The 17228-nt window shown below is 40.1% G+C and overlaps 3 protein-coding genes across 4 annotated transcripts; all 3 read right to left on the bottom strand.

The window, feature by feature from the left end:
- Positions 1-50: 50 nt before the first annotated feature.
- On the bottom strand, positions 51-1361 carry LOC136772983 (uncharacterized). The gene is made up of 4 exons (XM_066726281.1): positions 1066-1361; positions 679-865; positions 431-612; positions 51-375 (listed from the first exon to the last, which is right to left on the bottom strand). Exons 1-4 carry the CDS (start codon positions 1204-1206, stop codon positions 175-177), a joined length of 711 nt encoding a protein of 236 aa, XP_066582378.1. The 5' UTR covers positions 1207-1361; the 3' UTR covers positions 51-174.
- Positions 1362-7530: 6169 nt separating this feature from the next.
- Positions 7531-9846, bottom strand: EAChm (Enhancer of Acetyltransferase Chameau). 2 transcript variants are annotated; one of them, XM_066725718.1, is made up of 6 exons: positions 9318-9846; positions 8968-9248; positions 8660-8888; positions 8401-8576; positions 8230-8324; positions 8041-8163 (listed from the first exon to the last, which is right to left on the bottom strand). In XM_066725718.1, the coding sequence occupies exons 1-5, from the start codon at positions 9449-9451 to the stop codon at positions 8242-8244; spliced, it is 903 nt and encodes a 300-aa protein (XP_066581815.1). In that variant the 5' UTR covers positions 9452-9846; the 3' UTR covers positions 8041-8163; positions 8230-8241. The 2 variants fall into 2 exon arrangements, with proteins under 2 accessions (XP_066581814.1, XP_066581815.1); XM_066725717.1 differs by having other exon boundaries at positions 7531-8163; positions 8230-8576.
- Positions 9847-11498: 1652 nt separating this feature from the next.
- On the bottom strand, positions 11499-13454 carry LOC136772655 (uncharacterized). Its single transcript, XM_066725763.1, has 2 exons — positions 12386-13454; positions 11499-11913 (listed from the first exon to the last, which is right to left on the bottom strand). The coding sequence occupies exons 1-2, from the start codon at positions 13254-13256 to the stop codon at positions 11603-11605; spliced, it is 1182 nt and encodes a 393-aa protein (XP_066581860.1). The 5' UTR covers positions 13257-13454; the 3' UTR covers positions 11499-11602.
- Between the last annotated feature and the right edge of the window lie 3774 nt (positions 13455-17228).

Genomic DNA, 17228 nt, shown 5'->3' with positions numbered 1-17228 from the left:
GTATTATTAATATTATAAGCATTAACAAAAATAAAAGTATATATGGAATCTTTAAAGTATAAATTTAAATAATTATTTTCACTAAATGGTTTTGCTCGAGTTTATTGCATAATTACAAAAATCCTTATAATTACAATTAAGATTTTCACCACATCCAAATTTTAGTTGATTGACTTAAGAGGCCATTGAGAAAATCATTTTCTTAACTGCTTCTACTGATGGATGGTACCATGAATAAACATTAGTGCCCATAGGAAGCTCTGGTAATGGTCTTGTTTGACAGCCAATAACTTCTACTTTATGCTTGTGAGGAGATATACTTAATAAATCTAAAGCTTCCTTAACTTGATTCGGCCTTAAAGCACTTTGACAATCCTACAAAATTAATAAAATCAATACAAAATAATCAATTTACTTATGTAGTACTTACTTGTTTGTTAGCAACTACTAAAATTGGAACAGTGTCCATCCTTGAATCCCCTAATAATTCTTTCAATGTAGTAACTGCAAGTGTTAATTTATCCGAATCTGATGCATCAACCATAAATAATAAAAGGTCGGTATCTTGAAGAAAAGTTGCCCAATATTTTCTGGTCTCTTCAGCACCACCAACTAATAAAAAACATTTCAGTATCCAAATTAGCTTATTTGTTGCCAATAATCATTTGTTGTACTTACTCTCCCAAATGTTATAAGTGTTTATCCCACTTTTTAATCTATATACAAAAAATCCTTGGGTAGGTTGAGGGGGAACAACGTAAGTACTTGCACTACCATTAGCAACGCATGCTTGATTCATAAAGGAGGTTTTTCCTGCTCCGTTTAAGCCCAAAAGCAGCACTCTTCTTTCATGGCTATCGCCGATCTAAAAAATTCATTATTACTAAACAAATAAGAGCGATATTTGAATAATTTCAAACAATAATAATATTTACCTAAGTAAGTATAAATTGTATTTTGGTAAAATGTTTTGTACATGAGAGATTCTTTTGAATTAATTTCAGTCAGAAGGATTATTTGCGGATTTTTAGGAAAAGAGGATATTAATGATTTAACTCGTCTAACCTTGGCAACTTCATCGAAGCCTTCGTCGATGCTTTTGAGCTGGCGCTTTTTCCAGTAGCGATAAGCAACATAGGCACCAATACAAGCGCACCCTATCCACCAAATAGTCCTCTGACTATTTCTCGAAGCACTTGCTACCATTATACAATTTTACTTCAGCTGCAAAGTGAAACATTCACAATATTGGATATTCAGCCATCCAATACTACAGCTTACCGGCTTGTGGTTTGTTTAGATTTATATGTCAACACACTGTACTCATGCAACTCATCTGACGTCATCTGAATCTGCGCAAACGCGAAAATCATATCAAACTTTCATACTGATTGTTTGTATGTACGTTTCTTTATCGTATCAGCGTATTATCTATTTTGAATTACAAAACTTTTAATTTAATTCTCTGTTTCTTTTACTATCATTCGTGCTTAATCAACAAATTATATACATCAGAATCAAAATGATTGAACATTTTTAAAAAGAATTTTCGTCGGATTTCATCAAAGGGTTATAATGGTAGGAGATACAGTAGCCGACTGAAGAGGATTAAACTACGAATCCGATTTTGTGTATAATCCTTTTTGACAAAAGCTCAAGTAATGACAATGGTATTAAGAGTTCAAAGGGTTACTTAATTGATGCATCTGCTACATTGTTACTTCACATCTTCACATGTGACTCTCTTAATTAAAGATTTATTTCCACGATAACAATATTAATTATAATCATCGTTTGATTTTAAGGATTTCACGTAACTCGTTTATATTTTTTGGATACAAAACTATATTTCCCATATGTTTGGAAATATTTTTCTTTTTTCCAAAGGAAATTTAATATCGAAGACTGTTTAGGTTATGAATATCTAATTGCGTTTTTTTGAATTTAATCACTGTGAATAATAATTAATAGATTCTACAATGAAAAATGTTATTGTGTGTGTTTTCCGCATTTACTGGGGGATCCCGCGGCTTATGCGAATGTTTTTACGAGGAACTGGGAAAAAACTACTTTTGCACATTTTTACGAGCCCCTATTCTCCTACGACAATACGTCATTCGGGTTTAAGCACGTTTAATTCGTTTCTGGATCGGTTATACGTCGTATTACTTAGCGTAAATACCTATATATTGCATAAAAGCGTTAGAAAGGTTATGTATTTACATCGTAAGGTTATAAGAAGTAAAGGAATCATTTTCTGATAGCTTTAGCCTGAAATCGAAAAGATCGTCGTTAGAGTGTCTACGCCAATGTCAATTTAAGGGTTGAAAAATATGTGAGCGCGGGTAGTTAGAGGGAAGATCGTATGTCGCCGATGAACTTTGATCATCGTCCACCCCCAGCCTCTCGACAAACCTCTCCCCTTTGGGTCAAGGGTGTGTTTTGCCGAACAAAATGCAGTGACGCGAGGGGCAACTACGAAAGAATCGCAACTATTTCATTTCGGTCCAGATTAGACGGATTAACAAGCCATAACGAAACGATATTTGGACCTGTCCAACGTTGTCTCTGCATTCCACGGGGGAACCGATTATTATTTTTCTCAAGTCGTAAACCACCCTCATTGCCCTTCTCCCTTTACATAAATCATCGGATAGCCAGTGAATACGCATTAATTCCTTTTCTCGGGAATTTCTTGTAATATCAAATTTATACGATACTTTGTTTATCACTGGTGCTCGTAAATATTTCCCCACTAAACTTCTCTATTCTACTCGTTCGTCCAACGTAGATTGCTAATAATGTAGGACTTAACGTCCATCGTTATCATAAAAATGAGGGAAAAATGGAAACGGCTTGCAAAGGGTTCTGATATATAAATAAATAATATAGTGTATGTAATATATCGTGCAACTTTGCGAAGAGATGATCAAAGGGGATGCTTTTGCTTGAAATATTTCTGCAGTGGTACCCACAGCCCCCCCCCCTCCCCCCCCCTACAGAACTCGTATCAAACAGAGACGCTCCACTTGTAACCGTATAAACTCTTGCATACTTTTGCCAAATTCGAGTTATTTTTACCGAATATCCGCAGAGAATTGTTGTACCGCGATTATTCAAAATGGTATAATGATGGAGGACTGACTCGTTGAAAATATTTTTAGTACCAGGAGACTCGTAACTACGCATAAAAAATAAAAACCATCGAGATATATTTCTCGTTTATGCGACAAGCTCCTTTGCATAATATAACTTCAAAAAAAAAAAAAAAAAAAAAAAAAAGAAACAAATTAATATATATTACACAATGTAATTGTTTCTTTGAAAAATTCATAAGTTACTGCGTGATTATTCAGAATGGAACACGGGGAAGGATTAATTTGTCGAAAACATTTTCAATCTAGATTATACAGCAGTTATTTTTTATCCACGCTCGCAGCTGATTTTTCTTGGGTCGCGCAGAGTTGAAAAGCTCGTGGCGAAAGGGGGTAGCTCTGACTTTTATTACCCCGTCTCGTGTTATGAATGCCGCCCGAATGTATCCCCTCGTGTGCATCCCCTACCCATCTTCCACCCTGTTAAGCGGTTATGTTTTTTACCATCTATCGCGCTATAGCGTTGGCTTCGAACCTCCCATGAGTGCAAGAAGTTCAACGATCCACGAAACTCTGCTGTTTTTATTCGATTTTATCAACTTGCCCAAACATAATATTTATATTCCTCTAACGTACTTTGATTTCAATGTTTAAATGGAACAGTTTTTGAATAATTGTTTTTTTGTTGCCTTCATTCGATTATCGATTGAAATAACTATTATATATATACACAAAATGTATTGTTTAGAACGCACCAAAGAGTGGACGTAACAGTCCATTGATTTCTGTAAATACAATAGCTACTAATTTTTCCACACACACACACACACACATAACCTTCTTTATTCCTCTCTTCATTTTCAATCTACATGGATTCTAAGCCAAAATTGATAATTGTTATAGTTTTGGAGATAATTCAGTTCTTCCGTTCATGCTCTGATACCTCTTCAGTGGTACATCCAGTATATATGCATGGGGTGGGTATACAGAATGGTGAGGGTTTGTTTGTCTTTCCGGACGCTCGTAGCCATCCGTAGGGACTTGTATCGAAGCTCGAGGATGGTGATCGGGATATGATACATGGTGTTGGTGCAGGTGGCCATGGAGTATAGTCAGAACGCAAGTATTCGTGACGAAAATATTTGCACGCTTCTGAGAGCCTTAATAACGGGAGCATCGGGTCGTACGTTAACCGCTGACACCAGACACATCGCATTTTGAAAGAATATCGCAATTAGTCACGGACCTATAACAAATTAGACGATAGCAGAAGTCATCCACTATGATGGATCATCGTTGGACTTTACCGAAATATCTTTCGACTTTTCCCAGTCGATTTCATGGAACGCACACAATGTCGTCTTTACTCCGAGAAGCCGACTATTCGTTCGTTGGCTCGAGTATGAAAGAATCTGCTGTCGAAGCGCTTGGAAAATTTCATCGCGTCCTTGGTGACGATGATTGACGTTTCGCGAAGCGATCTCTTGGAAAATACGGAGAAGATTCGAACGTACGACAGAATACTTAAATTTCACCGCGATTTTCACGATATTCCAATTTCAGCTGTTAATTTTTTTTTATAACGTTTATCTCTCTTACTCGATAAACAATATAATGATAATTTTGTTAATAATATGAGTGTAGGGTCTAGTACCTAAAATATATATATATATATATATATATATATATATATAGTTTCTTACGGAATGCAAGTTCAAGAAATAACGTCGTTTTCCGAGTTTCGAAGAAAGACTGAATGGAAGTAAAATAATATTATTTCAAACAGTAATGAGATTCTAGTGATAGATATTTGATTTATAAAATATAATTGAATAAAAATTGATAAGATTATTAAGAAATAAATTATAATAATACGACAATAATTGTAAGGAAAATGAAAGAAAGGTTTTCGACGAGTATTATACTGTACGTAAGACCGAGAGGTTTGCTTCGAAATACAAACTGAAGAAGTAATATCGCTTTGCAAGGTGCCAAGTAAAGCTGAAGGAGTAATAATATCATTTGCAGAAATTGCGATTGGATATTTAGCTTGGAATTTCAAACCCTTGTGGGATTAAGCGCTCCAACATTGTGAAATCTCTGGTCGTGCGTGTAGGGCGATGGATAAAATTTTAATATTCGCGAATGATAAACAAAGTGGTATCTAACGAAGTGGATAGAAGCGCGCCGTAATAAAATTTGTATTTCTGCCTTGTCGAGGGAAACGTCACGAGCGGTTTCCTCCGATTTCAATTACCCTTGACGACGGAAATATATGACCGCGCGTCGCTACAACCGGGCAAAAACAAACAAACAGGAAAGAGAGACATCTCGAAAGGTCTTTACAATTTCAATTTATCGCTCGGTCACTTCAGCAATCGAAATCCTGCAATCCTTTTCCTATACCTTGTTGTTCCTTCCCCATCAATTTTTTTCTATTCGTAATCGCCAAAAATCACAAACTTGCTTCTATCGTGCCATTTCGACAACATGAATTAATTACGTTAAATATATTATTTGTATAGTCGAAAAGTTTTAATAAATATTTAAATTTATCTTTTGGTCACTTTAATCGAAAAACTAAATTTTTCGTATTTTTTTATCGATTTCCTTGAAATTCTTCCATAAACATTCGCTAATCAATTCTAAAATTGCGATAAAATAATTGGAAGATATGAGGAGCGAGTGTAATTACTTCCTCGTAATTTAGAACCGCGATAATCAAAGGGACAAAAAAGATTATTCATATATATAAGAATATTGACAAAAAAGTGATAAAATGGATACAACAATAATAATTGTGTCCGTTGTTTTTTCAGCGGATGCTTGGGATCGGAGATGAAGAGGAGAACGGAAATCAAGTGGCCTTCTTCTTGCAGGACGAGGAGAGGATGATGTTGGCTTGATGTGCGAGGAGAAGGACAGGGTAAGGGGGTTGGGGGGGGGGGGGGGTCGAGAAGGACGGAAAAGAGGGGAAGAAAGAGGCAGCTTGTGGCATGTGTAGAGCAGACGTCTACTGGTGTGCGAGTGTTTCAGGTTGAAAGGGGCTACGTTGTGGGGGTGGAGGGGGTGAGAGTGGGGGGATGGGGATGTGGGGGGACCCCACAAAGGCAGTGGGGCTCTTTTGATTCGCGAGCTAATTGGAATGCCGCGGATGCCAACGGCGATGGTGCAAGGGGCTGGGATATTTCGGGTCCTGGAAGTCCCGCTGTAACCCCCAGGAATAGGCGGAGCTTATACCTCTCGCTTACAGCGAGGATAAAAGCCGGATATCCGGATATCGAAGCTTATCTCACCTTGATCCTTCCTTCTTCTCTCCCTCCTTCCCCTTTTTTCCCTCTTCATCCCCCGGCACGTTCCAAAGTTTCACCACCTGTGATCAAATCCCATTTATATAAATTAACCGCAAGCTCGATCGTTAAGCTCGGAAGAAGACGAGGAAGAGATTGAAGAAACGGATGGAAATTGTTCCTCTCCCTCTTTTATTTAATTTTATTTGTTATTTTATTCGAGTCTATCGGATCGATCGGATATCAGCGAATTACACGGGGAGGGGATGATAGGCATCGCGCGATAAGCGACCTTACGCGCTTCTCCATCGTACGAAAGCTTTCTTTGTAGTCCTTTGACATGGGTTCAAGGCTCATTTATCAAAGTGACAAAAGGGACGTTGGATAACGAGCGAATACCAGTTGTGGTCATCAGAGCAAATTTTTCCATACCGGCACACGACATGTGTATGAATAATCACTCGCAAAAGCTGTCATAATTATTAGCAAAACAGCCTTTATTCGTTATAGTAGCGCTATTCGAGGAATGACTCGATTGTAGAAACGCGCGAAATTAATTTAGCCGATTTTAAGGGTTTCGCCTAGTAAATCTCAGCGGAGGATGACAATGGCTTGCGGCGGGGCTCGAGCTTTTCTGCAATAAATAATATCTGCTTTCGACGGGCTGATATAATAAAGATATTAAGTTTAATTGAACAAAGCCCGGGCCACCCGGTACGGTGGCGGGCACGGTGGAGCCTGCGCGGGATATTAATATTTAAACAAAAGCTCGACCAGAGCTTTCGCTCTTTGTCATGCTGGCGCGCGAGTCTTGTTAAAAAGCTCCGCCCCTTCCGTCCCATCATCCACGATTTTTCATTAAGGGATAAACGTCCATACAGGCCTTCGCCTAATTTACGTTCTTCATTTATAAATAAATTCGTCCGTGAAATTCTTTACCTCTTTCGCTTTCGATTTAATCCATTAATTATCCCAGCATGCACACAGTGAAACGAAAAATAAACGGATAACTGAATACAGGAATAATAAAAGGTGTATATCGAATCAATTAAAACTTTGTAGATTTGAGATTTTATTCTCTGTAACATATACGTGTATTTGTTTACGTATAATTAGTTATAATACTTATTTACAATGATTTTTCGTGCGCGCGAGTTCCAAACAATTTTGCAGGCGGAGTTACGATACTGCGCAATAGGGGAGGCTTTATTTTTTTAGTGTAAAATATCGATACCCGAGGAGTTTGCTGTCTCGTCTCCTTCGAGCTTGTTCCAATTATTTACATCATGCTAAAATTTGATCGGTGCGCTTATCGAATCTACGTAACACGAAGCCTAACATTCAATACGATTTCATGAATGACATTTACAAAAATAGGTACAAACTTAGACATCGAACTAAGTTTCCGCTTCTTTTTTATCAGCATAATTCTTCGTTATGTGGGATTACACGAAACTATCTTCATAATTTTCTTCAGGGGTGTTTGGTACGATTTCGAGAAACGGAACTGGATCAATGGCGTGACATTCCGCTAGTATTGCGTTCGATGGATTGCATGGAGAGTTTTGTCCTCTGACGGTTTCGCGAAGCTTTCGCGAGCTCCTTGCTGAACGCTGGGTCGAGATATTCGTCGGGGAATTCTTGTCCTTGCAGAGGGCCTACGTCAGGACTCTCGTACGTTTCGGTTCTGGCCTCCCTCGAACGTCTGCGTCCCTTGGAGTGGCCCGCTGATAAATATCGTTCGCAAGATTTTTCTATATCCGCTTTGTTGTTGTCACCTGCGGGAAAAATGTCAAGAGACTCGATCCTTTAATCCCAAATCTGTGGTTAACATCGATCCTTACCGATCGATCCTTTCATGGAATAATTCCGATGGTTCTGGAGCCTACAGGAATTCCTATCAGAGCTGGATTTCTTGTCGGCAGAGTTGTTACCACATCTAGAGCATTTCATCTCGTTTAGAAACTTGATGGTTTCCGGTTCTCTACGACACTCCACTTCCGGCTTGTACTGACTTCGTCGATTCGGTTTGGTCGGGCTCACGTACCGCTCGATCGCGCTCCTCGGATGAACATTTCCATGTCGGGGCATCGGTGGCAAGTCTTTAGTCGACACCCTCAACGTTCTCCTTGGAACTTGAACTTCCTCCTCGGACAAACCTTCGTCGTCGTTGTTTCCCTTCTGATAACAGCTGTTTCCGTCAAATCTCAGTGGAAATTATTCAAATATTCGATAATAGCTTAAAGCAGAAAGCTGGGAGTTTGTTTGTTCAACCTTTTACCATCCGATGGGTTGCACAGCATCATTCTTGCAAGTTGAGCTTTGCGACGAGCATGGTCCTCTTCCAAGGCTCGCATTCGTTGTTCGTCCCTTAAATAAGCTTCTTTCCTCTGTTTGTGTAGTTTGGAGGCTTGCACTTCGGGTTCCACTAGCTCATCGTCGATGTCAGCCTCCTCCAAGTCCTTGTCGTAATAATCCTCGTTATCCTCCTGATCATCTTCGACTGTGAGAACAAAATTCCTTATGAAACTCGAAGAATCACACATTTGTCTTCAGAGAATAATTGATAATGGTATACTTGCCTTCGTCCAGACCGTCCTCGTCCAAATTATCCTCGGTTAAGTTTCCCAACTCGTCATCGATGTACTTCAAGTTCTCTTCGTCGTAGGGATCTTCCTTGCAATAATGCTTCTTAACCGTAGCAAGGTTACTCGATTGTCTGCTCTTCGATGATTTTTCACTGCTGCAGTTATGAGGGTACTCTGTGTTGTAAACATGAGCATATTTCCCATAAGAGCTCGAACACGCGTGATACTTCGCTCTGCAGGCGTTTGGAACGTAACAGTTTGTCGTTACCTGCCTCCTTAAAATTCCATAAATCATTCTATAACATATTTTCCGAATGGTAGAATGACGCAGTGAAAATATTTACCTCGTGCCTTTTGTAGGGATCGAAGTCTTTCGACTGTATTCGAACTCAGTTTCGGGCAGTCCCTTGTAACACTCTGGAGTCCAAGACGACGATTGGGGAATGCGTCTGTGTTTCGTCTTCTCAATTTGGTTCATTTTCACTGATCCAAGTGGAGAAAGCACTTCGGCAACGATAAACGAAAAATTTCTCAAAGTATTTCACATTTGACCCTATTAGACAAGCCTCCAACTAATTATGCAAAATAGTCCAGCGTGTGTGAATTATCGAATCTGTAACATGGCAACTACGGTATCCTTGTTACTACGTGAATATGGTTGGACGATATTGATCAATATTAGAAATATCGATAGTATGCACCTTAATTGTATTTTTATCAATTTAATATCGACAGTGCAAAAATATCGAAATTTTTTGGGATAATTTTGCTAACGCGTTTGATTGACAATCAGCCGTTGAACAGAGTTGTCAGAAATTGCTCCTTTATACAAACACACTTTCAGCTATAACACAATTACGTGCCATATGTATATACACGGAATACATTAATGTATCTTTGACTGTAAAAGAGCAATTTTTGATAATTCTGCTGTTGAGTAGTATTGACAAATAAATGTGTTCAATAAGGGGTCAATTGGTTGATAAACTGAAGAAATCATGAAAAATTTGCTAAATGGTAAAGTAGTTTTTGTTTGTTGAGCAGAAACTAGAGCAGAAATTATTAGTTCTTATTAATTATTACAATTGTACAAGATGTAACAGTTACATTCAATAATCTCTGTCGAAGGAATAAAAGTAACAGTATATATTAATAATTATCATATTTGGCTTTTGAAAGAAAATTTATTATATTGAAACAAAATATTTTTCTTGCTTTATACTACTGCAAATTTACCATAATTTAAACGTTTAGTTTTTTGGACATCAAAACATAAAACTGTCATATTTCTTTGCAAAGCTAATAATACACGAAAAAATAAATTTATTTTAATTTTCAACAAATAGTATTCTACCACTTTTGATGTTTGAAAACGAACTTGCAATGAAATAAATTCTGCTTCAATGTGGCGATTGTAATGGGAAAGGTGCTTGGTTAAACTTTGCTACACTAACCTTTTCTCCTGTGGATATTCGATGGAGTTTTTGCCTCTGCTATAATTTTTCAACGTGATAATCCTGACTCTTTATATATTTTTCATGATGTAACGAATTTCTGATATTAATTTTTTGTATCGACCTTTGGGCCTCGTTCTGAGAGCCCAGTTAAATTGTTCGAATAATGTAGAGGAGACCAAAGATGCCAAGAATAAAACGGTGAGAGAAATCTCAGAAAATATTTCTATCCTGTGTGATGTATAAATTTCACTTATACAGAAAGGTATCCACTGGGGTTATTCATACTTTAAGTGAATTATCCAGGTATCCAAAATGACAATAGTGGCAGCAATTAGTTCGTCAATGAACTTTGTAGACTCGCTGGTTGAATTTTGTGAATTTAGAGAATTTGGTAACGTCAGCCAAGTTTCTGCCAGATTGAGTAATATTCTATTTAGTTTAGTAAGTTACTAGTGTAATAATACATCATAAAAAGGATTGGTCGAGCCTCGATATAATTCACTCAACTTTTCAAGTTTCAACAAAAAGCTCCTTCGATTTATTAGAATGAATTTTTTTCCATAGATGAGTCTGGAGATGATATCTTCATCTTGGTTTACCCAATTAGCCTCCTTACTTTTGTACTTAGGATTTTTGTCAGTCGTACCAGTAAATCCTGTTATAAACTCGAGACGAGTCATATTTATATTTCTTTCACATTCCTTCACTTGGAAAATCAAAAATTTCGTTTACATTCGCTTGAGTAAACTTGAATAATTTTCTTTTATTACTTTGATAACTGGAAAACTTCAGCAGTTCTTAGTGTGCCATTACCTGAGAAGTCTGAAGACGACAAGCTGTGGCTTAGCGCCCTGTTAATTACTTTAATAAATTAAATAATTAATTTCTTAATAGAGTGAAAAAAGTTCGTGTGCCTTTGTGGACACTCTGGTCTTGGGTGACTTCCCCCCCCCCCCTCCTCACAAATCCTACACACTCTCAACATTATTTACACTCTTCCAATCAAGGCTAATTAGTTAGTCTATGCAAGAAGTCCTGCTAGATTTCTAAAAAGGACAAAACGGCACGAAAAGTATTTTCGTAGCTCTCAGCTAATGTCATCCAGTCTTTCGGTGGAAAAACGAGATTTTTGGGGGAATCGGTGGGGATTTGGGAAAAATGGTGGGATGTTTTCACCACTTGTCAGTCTCATTGCTGTCTTCCTGTTCCAGGGAAGTTCCAAGGGATCTGTGGAATTCGTGAACACGTTGACTCTGTTGCTCGTGATGAACTTTGCGCCACTTGATCCGTCGGTTCTGGAACCAAACCTTCACCTGAGCTTCCGTCAATCTCAGGTCGTAGGCCAAGGACAAACGTTGCGGTCCCACCATGTATTGCTGCCTCGCGAATTCGCCCTCCAACCTTGCTAGTTGTTGAGCCGTGAAAATTGTTCGCACTCTCTTTAATTTGCTCACTGAAACCGAGGTGCTGTTCTTCGTAGTGGCTTCCGGACCTAAAAACGTCCAAACGATCTCCATATACGACAAGGTTGGAAGAAAAATCGCACAATTTTATAACAAAAGAAATCTGAGAAAAAATGGTCCGATAACAAGATTTCCTTTACCCAAAAAACGACAATTTTTGTATGAATTGCTTTTAAGAAAATTGCATGAGAAAATTGTGAGCAAAAAGATAGTGCCTCACAGGTTTTCTTTACAATTTATCCTTTTACAAACTATATGACGTGGCATTCCTTAACTGTATAGTGCTACATGCATACCAATTTTACCCATACTGAAATAAATGTATTATTTACAAACTCTATATATATATATATATATATATATATATATATATTAACGATAGTTTCTGCAAAGTAAAATCGATATCTAGAAAACTCTAAAGAGGAATATCTTTTAATAAAAAGCTTTAAGCCACTATCAAATGAAAAATCTCAATAATTCATATATAATTACGATTGGCGTTTTGATTCTTTCTGCACTGTTGCTGTTGTACGCGTTTCTCTCGCTGGTTCTCCCTCCTGAGGCCCAGAATGGCATCGATGGTGAACGATTTCCCCTGATGCTGCTGCTGTTGCTGCGAGTGCTGCATCTGAGTGATGGAGTGCGAGTGGGAGATTTGAGTGGACAGATTTTGCACGGACAGTTCAGCGCCGATGAGATGGGACCTCCGCATGTGTTCCAAGGCCATGGCTTCCAGTTCAGCCCTGGGCTGAACCTGAAGATTGGCGAACTCGGAGTTTTCAAGGCCAGCGGGATGTTCGAGGATCCCGGAACAACCACCCCTTAATCTTTCGAGCGTTAAACCGTTCATGTGGCTGTCCCTCATCCTGTCGAGCGACAAATTGAAATCCTTCATCCTGTCAAGGCCGTAGCTCTTGAGCAAAGCAAAGTCCTTGGCGTCCCGGTCCCTCTGAAAGCCGATCTTCGAGCGGTCCAAGGTCGACAAACCTCCGTGCCCGTTCTTCCGGATGTTGAAGAACAGCTCCTTGGTGGATCCGGATCTCTTGCAGACGCTGCCAACGTCCATCGTGTCGTCCGCGTCGCTGGCGCGATCCAGCGAGTAGCTCATCTCCGTACTTCCGGAATAAAAGTCCTTCTTCAAGGTGATGGAGTTGTCAGCGGAGAACTCGTCGAGTCTGAGGGGCAGCTCGCGCATATCGTTAGGCACTTGATCCTTTCCAGTCCTGTCGATCGAGAGATTTAACTCCTTCATCCTGGCGTCGTAATCGTGATAGGATCGCAATTGACTTTCGGAGTGGCTGCTCTCGCTCCTGCAGTCGGAGAGCTCTTCGGTTAAGCGTCCCGACGGATCCGTCGGCTCCATGCTGCGTCTTATCGGACAGCGATATCAGTGGATTTTGTATTCCAAGTGAACCGTCGAGTGTAGCGATGAGTATCGAGAGTCTCTCGTAGGACGCACTTCACCGTACATATCACAGGTCGAGATCCAGTTTCGCGTATTTTCACATTTTCACGGTTGCACACTGTGTAACAGGATAACGGTCGATCTGCGCAAAGGACGCTAGCGTCCTCGTGGTGGGTCGTCGATTCGCCGACTAGCCGGTGGATAATGATGTCAGGAGGTGATATGACTGGAGGGGTGGGAGGGGGTGCCCCGAAGGGAAGGGATGGTTCTTGGCGTTGCCGAAGGTAAACTAATGATCCCTTCTAGGGGCAAGCGAGCCCCTCGAAAGGGCAATTTAGCATTTCGGGGCTGCGATGCCGGCGAATCCCTGGCGTTTCACCTCGGCAACCCCGAAATGGACCGCAAATGCCCTCGAGCGGTCAATATTTTTTCCCCCGACTGTCGACGCACGAGCTATCTCTCGTCTCGCTCCTCATTGGTCCGTTCGAGGCAGGATTTCTGCCACCCAGCCGAAGGACGCCACGCCCAGTTCACCCCTCTCAGGGGGTTATTTGCCAGTCTGTTACCTTTTTTCCGCCATACAACCCTCCGCCATCCCCTCCCCTCCAGCCGCGAGCTTGCGTTTCACCAAGGGTGGGCCATTAATAAGCTTTCGGCCTACCACCGTGGATGCGCAAGCTCTGCCCGTCGACTCGATCAGCGATGTCACCCAGGTCTAAGATGCCTCGTAATTAGCTGCCTTCTAATGATCATGAGGTCCTTTAATTCTCTTCGACCTCTTTTTGCGGATGCGCCCAGCAAACAATCCTTCTCATCAAAAACATGCCCCGGGCTGCTCTTCTAATTTATATGTGTATATATATATTCTAGTTGTTTATATAATTTCACCTTAACTCTTTCTTCAATGTTTTAAATATATATATATTTTTTTCTGGATTTTTATAATTTATACTAGCTCCCTCTCCTCCCATCTCGTGTCTAGCCAAAAGCTTCATTCAGAATCCCCTCATTAGAAGTTGACGAGCGTGCGGGAATTTCACTGCCAAGGAAAACCTCTAAGGAGCTTTAACGCTGAACTTAATTACGAGATTTTAAGTTATGTCAACTTTCTGCATTAAACCTGTGCACCCCATCATCGTATCACGTAATTAATTAATTACTATATACGTTACTCGTGAAATAGTTGCGATTACTTTCGGAAAATTTGCAAAATTTTTTTCCGCTTGCAGGATGCTAGGTATGCGATTGTTGCTGGAACAATGGGATGACAGTTACCAACGTTTGGTTTATTAATGATTCCAGTGCACCGTTAAATAATGATAGCGGACAAAGTCTGACCTGAATAGTTTCAGAGCGAGCGTAACCGAGATTGATTGGGAATTTCATGACTACCTATATGTATATATAGCACGTGTATCTGCCGCAGGAGGGAAAAATGGGTCAACGAGAAAACCTCAGGAAAATTTCCAATTGTTGATAACGTCCACTTTACTTTTTTTTTCTAAATAATTACAACTCGCCATAATATGTACATTCGATGGAATTTGGAACAATTTTTATCCATGAACGTAAAATGGAAAAGGTTGAGTGAAAATTGTCTGAGAAAAATGAAAATATTGAGAATTTTCCGAGTAACGAGATCCATGTAATGATTACAATTGAATTCTTTTATTACTCGTCGAACCAATAATTTTCATTCCACATAGTATCACAGCGACGTAGGTTTTATAAAAGAGGTGCTATTCCTGTCTGAGAAAGATTTTCTTCGTTCAAGTTTGGCAAAGTTGCTCGAAGGAAATTTTAAGTGGGAAAATGCGTGGATAGTGTGTTCGGCTTATATATTGGCTGGATAGGGTGGTCCCTTATAAAGCGTAGCAATTATCCGGGTAAAATACTCCCCGAAATTTCCGTGATAAATTTCGTCTCGTAATAAGGGGTGAGTCGCCAGTCATTTGGGGGCGAGGGGGTGGTTATCGGGCTTCAATAGAAATTCTTTCTCCACTCGACGACGTAGGGGTGAAAGTTTAATTTAAACATTTGTCGCCCAGGCTTCCATAGCTTCTTAACTCTCAGGCCAATAATTACAAGGCACCGAAAGGCTGCGGGGTGGGGATGGGTCGCTCCCCTTTTCCCTTACCCCCTCCCCCACCCCTTACCCATAGCCATCCCTCGCATCCCACCACGCTCTCGCTTTTCCCCTTTAACGTCGACGAACGATTTTATTCCTCCGCACGATAAACCTGTATTATCCCTGGAAATTGCTTGTCGTCCTTCGCGACAGTATTATGCCAAGGATCGCGAAAGACAATGTTATCACGAATTTCCCTCTGCTAAAATAAATTTCTACCCTCAACGTCGTCTTTATTCCAAGAAATCCTAGCGAGCTTCTAAATTCTGAAGAAAACTCGAGGAGGACTGAATTGATCGGACTTATAATTTCTATATATATATACATAATTATAATTGCGTGGACGCAATGAATTCGCCAACCATATATATATATATATATATATATATACAAAATTCGTCGCGGTGCGGAAGGACGTGAATAGCAGGATGAAAATTGGCTATTGGGTTGAATCAGCGCGCGCGTTATCAGTGAGTGAACATAAACCAAGCCGAGGCTGTGTCACTTTTGGCGAGCAGCAGAGCCCAGGCAGCTCTCCGTTATCGGCTTTCACCCTCAGCGAGGAATATTAAAGCAGCCACCACCAGGCCAATTAGTCCGGAATGGCGGGGTGTTGGGAAGCAGGATAACGGAAGCGGAAGTGGCATGCTGTCGTTGGCACACAGCAGGGTCCGCAGTTCCCTAGAAATGGGATTCGTTGCTCCGCTTCGCAGTGGAGCACAACGAGAGGGGCCAGTTCCAGCTGCTGCACGAGAGGCCAATTTTAACCAAGAAGGAGGAGTGGAGAGGCAGAGAGGGTAGTTTTAAGGGGATGATAACTGGCCAATTTCAGCTGAAGGGGAATGGATGCTGGAGGGGATGCTATAAGAACGGAGGGTTGGTTTCATGCCAGTTTTAGGGGGGAGGGAGGTGAGCATTTACCGAAGAGGACTCGGCAGCTGGTGGGGTGCTCCCTGTTATGATTGGCTGTCGGCTCGCTTAATCCCATCCAGACCACTCCTACACATGTCTCAATCCACCCTCGACCTATTCTCTCTGTCTCCCTAACCCATCACCCATCCACCTTCTCCCCCCCCCCCCCCCTGATTTTCCTGCTTTTATACGATGCCTGTGCCGCTACAGGACTCTCGTCCCTGTGTACTAGTGAACCCTTAAAAGCTCGACTCCTAACAGCGTCTTTTGGCCAGCTCGTTTTTATCCCGGCCACCTCCGGAATCTCCAGGCACCCCGCTGTAGAATGACGTTTTCATTGACCGAAGGAAAACTGAATTCTGCCAGGGATCTACTGACTTAATCGCCCTCATTAGCAGGAACTTTATGAACCAAACTCTCCTGTAACATGACATTTATGTAATAATACTTTCAATTGTCCAGCTCTTTGCCTACCTGTGTGTGTGTGTGTGTGTGTGTGTATGTGTACTTACCAATAATATTCTCCTGAAATAATTAACGTTGGAAGTTAATATACTTTTCATTATGTTTCGTAAAAACAGTTGAAAAACAGTCTACATTGTATAGAGTGCACTATTTACATTATTTTTTTGAGTATGGATTTGTATAATAATTCATTTATTTCAGAAAGAGTAACAGATATCAGTTTTTTGATTTTAGGACCTGGGAGAATACAAACAGGGAGGATTAGGAAGATTAAATTGTTTAAATAAAATTTATATCTCTCATATGTATAGCTAAACGTGGAGATAAAAATTTGTTTTGTTACCTTCATGCTCTGGAGTGATTTAAACGATACATCCATTACAGTATAAAAAATATACTAGTGTTTGTTGCCTCTGTAACTACAT

Source organism: Prorops nasuta, unplaced genomic scaffold, assembly GCF_024137725.1.
Source record: "Prorops nasuta isolate Cenicafe-Biocafe unplaced genomic scaffold, Cenicafe_Pnas_1.2 PNAS00004, whole genome shotgun sequence".
Taxonomy (NCBI): Eukaryota; Metazoa; Arthropoda; class Insecta; order Hymenoptera; family Bethylidae; genus Prorops; species Prorops nasuta.
The sequence above is the reverse complement of the archived record's forward strand: the minus strand, read 5'-3'. Positions and strand labels throughout refer to the sequence as shown.